This window comes from Desmodus rotundus, chromosome 12 (genome assembly GCF_022682495.2).
Source record: "Desmodus rotundus isolate HL8 chromosome 12, HLdesRot8A.1, whole genome shotgun sequence".
Classification (NCBI taxonomy): Eukaryota; Metazoa; Chordata; class Mammalia; order Chiroptera; family Phyllostomidae; genus Desmodus; species Desmodus rotundus.
The window spans coordinates 69,754,234-69,761,827 of record NC_071398.1 but is presented as its reverse complement, the minus strand read 5'-3'; the positions used below and the strand labels follow the sequence as shown (position 1 = coordinate 69,761,827).

At 54.7% G+C, this 7,594-nt stretch overlaps 1 protein-coding gene across 2 annotated transcripts; it reads left to right on the top strand.

Annotated features, from left to right (window-relative positions):
* The first annotated feature begins 2,345 nt into the window (after positions 1 to 2,345).
* S100A9 (S100 calcium binding protein A9) lies at positions 2,346 to 4,927 on the top strand. 2 transcript variants are annotated; one of them, XM_045203893.3, is made up of 3 exons: positions 2,346 to 2,477; positions 2,849 to 3,012; positions 4,594 to 4,927. In XM_045203893.3, the coding sequence occupies exons 2-3, from the start codon at positions 2,872 to 2,874 to the stop codon at positions 4,819 to 4,821; spliced, it is 369 nt and encodes a 122-aa protein (XP_045059828.1). In that variant the 5' UTR covers positions 2,346 to 2,477; positions 2,849 to 2,871; the 3' UTR covers positions 4,822 to 4,927. The 2 variants fall into 2 exon arrangements, with proteins under 2 accessions (XP_045059828.1, XP_024426173.1); XM_024570405.3 differs by lacking the exon at positions 2,346 to 2,477 and having other exon boundaries at positions 2,782 to 3,012.
* The last annotated feature ends 2,667 nt before the right edge of the window (positions 4,928 to 7,594 follow it).

The following is a 7,594-nucleotide window of genomic DNA, read 5'->3' as shown; positions in this document are numbered from 1 at the left end:
CAGATTTCCTGGATCTTTGGTAGGACCAGCAACACCTAGTCCACTTTCCCACATGGCCACTGTCCCTTCGAGTTAGGAAGGCTCCCACTCGCCACAGTCTCCACCACTCCCTAGTGTCCCCAACCCTGAGGCCCCACGTCAGTTGCCACAGTTGTCCTATTGGTGGTGCTGTTGACTTTCTCAGGCCCAGCCAGCTTCACCAGTTTACTAGGTACCTTGTTCCTGCAAGTTGTCTGAGGTCCTTGGACCAGAATGAAACGGGCTTCAATAGAGACAGCAGAGGGCACTGTGGGCACTCGGAGGAGAGGCGTCCAGGTACCACCCAATTGCCAGAAACGCCAGAGATTTCCTAACAGCCTGGAGACGGAGGGCTCCTTGCTGCAGGGTGTGCTTCCTCCATCAGCTCAAACAATGGAGGGCGACCCCAGGAGGGAATGCACCTGAAGTTTCCATTCATGTACTCCTGGGCCGGACCTGCGCTGCTCATCTGTCCATAGATGATTTACTCTTTCATTCAGGCATGCATTCAGCAAGCGTTGATTTAAGTACTTTTGTGCACTTGGCACTGTGCTAGGCCCTGTCATTAGCTCCCAAGGGTTTAAATGTGATTGGGGATTCAGGATATAAGATTATGCCTCCCCCATGTATTGCAACTCACTCACCAAGTTCCCCAGCATCAGGCACTAGTGTCTGGTGCTCAACCAATACTTTTGTGAATGAATGAAAAGATAACTAACAATAATACCTCTAATTAGTGAGATCTTCCAGCTTTACTGTACTGTTTCCATTTTCAAGGTAGGTCCTGTGAGTATCCTTTTTTACTGATAAAGAAAATGAAACACAGAGAGGTTAAGTAAATTGCCTAATGTCACACAGCCAGTCTGAACTCTAAACAACTATTCCATGTGTGATGTCAGCAGTGCAAGACAGAACGTGCTCAGGGCCAAGGGGTAGCCCACAGGCTGCCTCGGCTTTCAGAGGGCAGTGCTATCAGGAGGGTCCGGGACAGTGAGGGGAGGCTTCCTGACAACTGGACAAAGGGACTGGTAGAGGTGGAAGAGGAGGACACCTTCTCTGACGGAAGGGGAGAGGCTGGAGGAAGAAAGGGTTGGGGAAGGTCCCTATAGTAGGTCCTCCAGACACACTTCCTGGGTTGAGGGGTGGGGATGCCAGTAAGGACATGGTCCTCCAGCAAATATGAGGTCTCCCTGTGCCAAGCCCTGGAGGACATGAACATGAACATGAATACGAACTTCGCCTGCGGATCCACAGGCGATGATCAGAGAGAGGCAAAATATGTAAATAACTTCACTCCAGGAAAGGGAGTGTTGGGAGCCAGAGGTGATGTGGGAGTAAATGTCCCAGGAAAGAGACTGTTTCCCATTGGGAAGAAAAAAGCAGACTTATTGGACAAGGTAGCATTGAACCAAGCCCTGTGGGGTGGGCGGGACTGCACCCCAACGTGTGGGAAGGGTACGCCTGGGCTAAAAGCACCAAAGAAAGGCCTGGAGGTGTTCAGTGGACCCCATGGGCCCCAGGGGAGGGGGCGGTAGGCTGACCAGGCCAGGCGGGGCTACTCTGGACACTTCGTGTGCTGTGCTGTGATGGGGAGCTACAGGAGGTTTGCAGCCTTGCAGCGGGAGGGGCGGGTCTGGCCCAAGAGGTTACGTAAAAACACTTGTCTTTATGTTACAAGCTCCTTTAGGGTGTGGTTCCCATTTAGGAGCAGAATTTAGAAGAGGTAATGGCTGACAGCCTCTAGAAACACTTCAGCCCTGAGGATCTCTCCTTTAGACTACAAGAGGGAGGGGTAATCCAATCACCCTTAGCCAGGAACCAGGATGCCCGGGCCTAGTTCCTGCTATGTCACCAACCAGCTTTGTGACCCTGTCATACAAAGGGGTTGACCACCTCACCCCCTACCCCATCCCCACCCTTCTAACCCAGGTTCACCCCCTGTGAATTGAAAAACCCCACTCCAACCCCTCACCCTCCACAGAGCACTTATCACAGAGCCAGCAAGGGGAAGGCTCAGCCATCCATGCTGGGCCGCTCACATGGGGGAGGCAGAGTGGGTCAGCCCACCGTCCCCAGCGGTCCTCAGCCCACCACCAGCCACTGGCTATCACAGGTAGGAAGGTACAAACTTGAGGAGGGGAGAGAGGAGGGAGGGGTGCCAGAGGAGAGGCAGCTTGCTCAGTGAGGGCAGGCGGATGGGGTGGAGGAGAAGTGGACTAAACCAAGCAACTTCTTCCCCAACCAGCTCCTGACCTGGGACTGGGTATTTCACAAAAAGGCAAAAGGATCTATGTGAACATTTCCTGTTCCTCCCCAGCCCCCTTCCTGGCAGCCCAGCTCCGAGTTACCTCACTGCTCGCCTATGAAGCAATCTTCCCACTAGAGGGCTGAGCAGGGGAGGCCTATAAATGCTGGGTCCACAGGACGCTGTCAAACTTCTCTCTGACTCCTCAGCTTAGGTAAGTAAGCTGCCAGCCTCCCTGACAGGAGCCTGCCTGCTGAGTCTTTCTTTTCACCTTCTATCAATCTTCCTCTCAAACCCTCCTCCTGGAAGCCCTCCTTGACTAACTCGCTCACTTTAAAGCTTCCTTCACATTTTGTTAGGTCCTGTTCTGCTGAAGCCTCCTGTACTCAAGTGCTCTGCTTTCTGACATTCTCCAGATATTCTAAAAATCATTTCTCCCACGTGTGGGACAGAGTCGTCTCCCAGTTCAGTAAAAATCACGTTCATTTTATTGTTTCCCCCCTGATTTCTGTGAGCAGCCGGTAGGAGGTGTCGAGGAAGTGTGACAGTGTGTTTCTTCTAAGCACCCCTTGCTTCTCTGCTCAGAGTACAGGAAGACAGGGGACAAAATGCCGTCGCTATTGGAATGCAGCATCGACACCGTCATCAAAATTTTCCACCAGTACTCCACGGAGGAGAGCCACCATGACAGGCTGAGCCAGAATGAATTCAAAGAGCTGGTGCAAAAAGAGCTGCCCAACTTCCTCAAGGTAGGGCTGGACTCCCAGCGGCCTGGGCTACGGATGGAGGGAGGGGTGCGGTCTGCAGTGGCCAAGGGGAAAGTGGGACCCTTCAGCCCAGCCGGCAGAGGCAGCGGCACCCTGGCACCACAGGCGCTCCAGCTTAGATGGCACCGGCCGAGTCGAGAAAGAGTGAGTGATCCTGGGCTGCGTGCCAGCCCTGCCCTCGGCAGAGGCCTGTGGTGGTGAACAGGGACCCGCATCCCAAGGGGAGCGACACACAGCAAAGGTGCTGACTGAGAAAGAGCACAGGTAAATTCAGTGTCAATATGAGCCTGCAAGAGAGTGAGAGATGCTGTAGGTGAGTTGGGCTGGGCAGGCGAGAGATGAATAGTTAGGTGGACAAGAAGGGCCCCTTTGAGATGGTGACATTTGAGCTGAGACCTGAAAGTCAAGGAGGGAAACACCTGAGGACGAACGAGTCTTGGCAGAAGCCGAGGAGGCCAAGCCTGAGCTGCAGCGAGAGGAGAGCTAAGGGTCCTCTCCCATCGGAAGGGTCTCTGGCAGGAAACAGACAAAGGGCAGTGGGAAACACTGCCCAGCCCTGGACGTGCACGCCTCCCAGGAACGCGGCATGCATCTGCCGATCCGAAAAGGGTTAGGGAGTTCTAAGAAAAAGGAGGATTTGGTCCACCAGATATTTTTGGTTCCTTTACAAATTTGGGGGAGCAGAGGCCTGGACTAACAAGGGTGGGACAACCCACTCCCAGTCTCGGCTCCATGCCTGGAGCGGATATACTGGGGTAGGTGGCCAGCCTTCCTTGGGGCCACCCCCACCTGGATGGGGTGGAGAGTTGCAGCAGAAGGAGATATCAGGGATGCTGACAGCCCTCCGCTGGCCAGACCTCAGCGAGCAGGACGTTGGGTCTGGGTCCACAACGGAGGGTAGTGCCTGGCCAGGCTTCCTCTGTGGGAAGCCTGAGCCTGTCCCATCCCCCACCCCACCCCTCTGCCAGAAGCAGAGTGACAGGCCAGGAGGGAAAGCTGGGACCTGGCTAGTGGGCTGCCCAGGAGTGACGACTGGTCCTCCCCAGCTCGACAGCAAAGGGCAGCAAAAATAGATGGTGCAGAAGCACAGCGTGGGGGAGAGTCTGGGAGAGGAGCTGGGCACCCACAGGTTTCAGACGGGACTTAGCCAAGTGACCCAGCCAGGAAGTGGCACCGCAGGAACCCACCTGAACTCACTGCTCTCCGTCCCTGCACAAAGATCCCGAGGGTCCTCTTTTCCCCAGTGCTTCCCGTTACACAGGTCGAATGAGCGTCACTAATTTGTAACCTTGTAACGGTGAGAGGGAAGGAAGAGGCAAGGAAGGGAGGGGCGCAGTGGATAGGAGCGGAGGGGATGGGACAAGACTGGCTCTGAGGCTGACCCAAGTGGTGTGCACAGTAATTGGAAAGTGAATGGCACCCCGTCAACGGTCATTTTCAATTTTGGGATTGAGGCCCAGGAGCCAGGTTTCCTTGTGCTTTTGCCATCGGGTCCTTTGCTGTGCTACCTGTCCCCAGCCCTGGCCACAGGCAGCCCTGACCACCTTGTCTCTCAACCTACAGAAGGAGGATAGAGATGAGGAAGCCATAAAAGAGATCTTGGAGGACCTGGACACGAACGGAGATAAGCAGCTGAGCTTCGAGGAGTTCTCCATGCTGGTGGCCAAGCTGACGGAGGCAGCCCACGAGGAGATGCACAAGAATAACCCCAAAGGGGATAAACACAGCCACGGGTCAGGCTTCGGGAAGAGCCAAGGCTCCTGCCAAAGCCAGGGTGGCCACAGCCACTAATCAGGAGGCCAGGCCACCCTGTCCCTGAATGAAGGCACCAGGGCTGTGTGCCACACCACCTTAGCTGCCAGGCTGGGGGCTGGGATGAAATAAATTGTTCCTCCAAGCCAGTGCTCTGCGTGCTTCTTCCACCCCCAACCTGTCCTTCCCAGAGGTCCGGGTTAGACCATGCCCCTAACTGGGGCTAAGCCCCTTTGTTCGTAGAAACAAGGTGAGAAGCCTCAATAATGTAATTTTGTTCCCTTGCACTTACCTCCCCAACCCTTTCCTCGCCTCTGACCTCAGGCCCTACTGCTCAGGTCCCAGTCATGCCAGCCCAGCTCTGGACTTCCCTGTCCAGCCTGTCAAATTGTCCCTTGTCATCATACAAAACAAAAGGGGGAGTATCCCATCCTTTCGACATGCTATCCACCACCCTGCCATGACCCACCTCTTCACCCAATGCTGTTCACACAGCCATCTCTCTCCAAATACAACCTGACTCCTCTGGAACATAATAGACAGGCCAGGTCTGAGGAAGGATACTGGAGCTTGGGCATTGAAAACAAGGACAGATGGGGTGTGTTTATCCACCAATGAAGTTCTGAATCCACGGGAGCAGCTGGTGTCTCCTAAATGAGGTGTCTCTCCTCCTCCCCATGGACACGGATGAAACTCAGGGAGTCCAGCCCACGCCCACCAGCCCCATGAGGAGGTTGGACTCTGGGTCCAGAGAGCCTTCCAGGCCTGAAAATGCTGGCTCTGAGCCTGAGGGCAAGCTGACCTCCCTAAGGTGACCAAGGTGCCTTCGGGAGGTGATTGCTCAGGCCAGCAGGGGCACCTGCCTCTCTGCAAAACCTGTTGTTGGGCCTGGCCCCCAGGTTCTGCCCTCCAGCAGTCTTCAGACCCCGTCACCCATTTCGGAGACATCCCTGAGACTTCTCCACCCTCTCTTTCTGCCCCCTGGCCTGAGAGCATCACCAGGCTGGGGCGGGCCTTCCAAAGACCACAGCCCAAATCAAGGGTGCAGTCCCTGCCCTGTCCTTCCACAGAGAAAAGACCAACAGAATTAGGATTTGGAGGAGCTGGAGAAAGGCTGACAGTCCTCTATCCCCCATGTTACCAGTAACTAAAGAAAGCGTGACTCAGAGTAGGGAAGGGACCAGTCCAAAGTCCTGCAGCGGCGCAGTTGGCCAAGACAGTGCTGAGAGGAAAGGGCCTCAGAACCAGCTTCTGCAGCTGCACCGCCCAGCTGCCTCCCCAGCCGCTGTGCTGAGCGTGAAGAACGGAGCTGCAGGGCAGACTTTGTGAACCGGGCAACCCTGCTCTAATGGCCCAGGGGCCTCTGCTGTGGGCACAAAACTAGGAGGACTCCCACTACAGGGCAGAGGGCATCTCCAGGAACTTCTCCAGGCTGTGAGCTTGGGCAAGAAAGTTTAGGAATCCTCAGTTCCTTCCCTGCCTAACCTGGGGACCTGACATCTGGCCACACTCATTTCTGACAGCCCTGCTCGACCCCTCTCATGTCCCCTTAGGGACCACCCCTTCTGAGGGCCGATCTGGAGGGGAAAGAGAACCAGTCTGGGAGCTGGGAGGCCCGGGCTCTGTCAGTGGCTTCGCCAGGTCTCCATGCTTCAGGTAAAGTGGGGTAGGGTCGGGGGCAGGAGAGGAGAGAAGAGGGATGGGAAAGGAGGCAGAGGATGAGAGGGAAGGGGAACGCACCATAATTATATTTGTGACTCTGCCTCCCACTAGTCTGTGAACTCCTTCCTAGTTGTGCCATCTGTCTTATTCTCGGTGTGACTCCCAGCACTAGAGTAGTGGCTGATTCATAGTAGGTTCCCAACAAATATTGTCTGTCCAGGTGTTCTCAAATTTCTCACGTTCCATTCTCTCTTCTCACGGACAGGTGCGGAGAAGGGAGGGTGGGAATGAATTCAGCAGATGGAAAGATTCTGGGTATCATCATGGACTCTCAAACTGGCAGACAGGGGGCAGCAAGGTGATGGAGTCTGAAGCCCCCCACCCCAGGTTTTTCAGTCATGCCAGCCTCCACCTGTTGTACCCTAGAAGCTTCCTTTTAAATAAAGAGACTTGTCTTGAAAAAATGTTTGAACACTGTTGATTTAACCTAGCCTGCCTTAACCCCACACTTGCGTGATTCTCCCCAACATCTGTTCCCTGTGGTAGCCAGGGCCCTGCCTGCACGCCTGTGGGAAAGGGACCTTGCTCCTTTGTCACTGACACTCAGAAAGTCTTCCAGTTCATGGAGCCAGAATCTGTCTCCTTGGGCCTGCTGGGCATTAGTGCTGGTTTCCCTCCACATCCACAGGAACACAGAAAAACCCAACCCTTTTCAGGCATGCAGCCACCCACCTACTTCTTCAAAACATTTCCCTAAATGGCATCCAGCCTTTCTCTGGCCTCTGCACCTTTGCACCAAGAATGTCCTCCCCACCATGGGGTCTTTGTGTCATTGCCTCCATGAAGAATTCCCTGACCACTCACTTTCCTCAAGTATATAGAGACTTCCTCTGCCAGGCCCATCGAACTCTCTGATACTTCTTCTCCCTTTGCACTTCCAATGTGGAATTGGAACCCTTGTCAACAAGTCTGACGTGGCCCCAAAGGCAGGGACTGTGGCTGATTCACCACATGTCCCCAGGTGCCAGCAGGGAACAACCTGTCAGTGAGACTTATGGACAAGTGAGTGAAGGCAAGGTGGTCCTAGGACCTGACGGAGGTGGACGGTGAGATGGGGACAGCTTTGGGCATTAAGGACATGTCCACATGC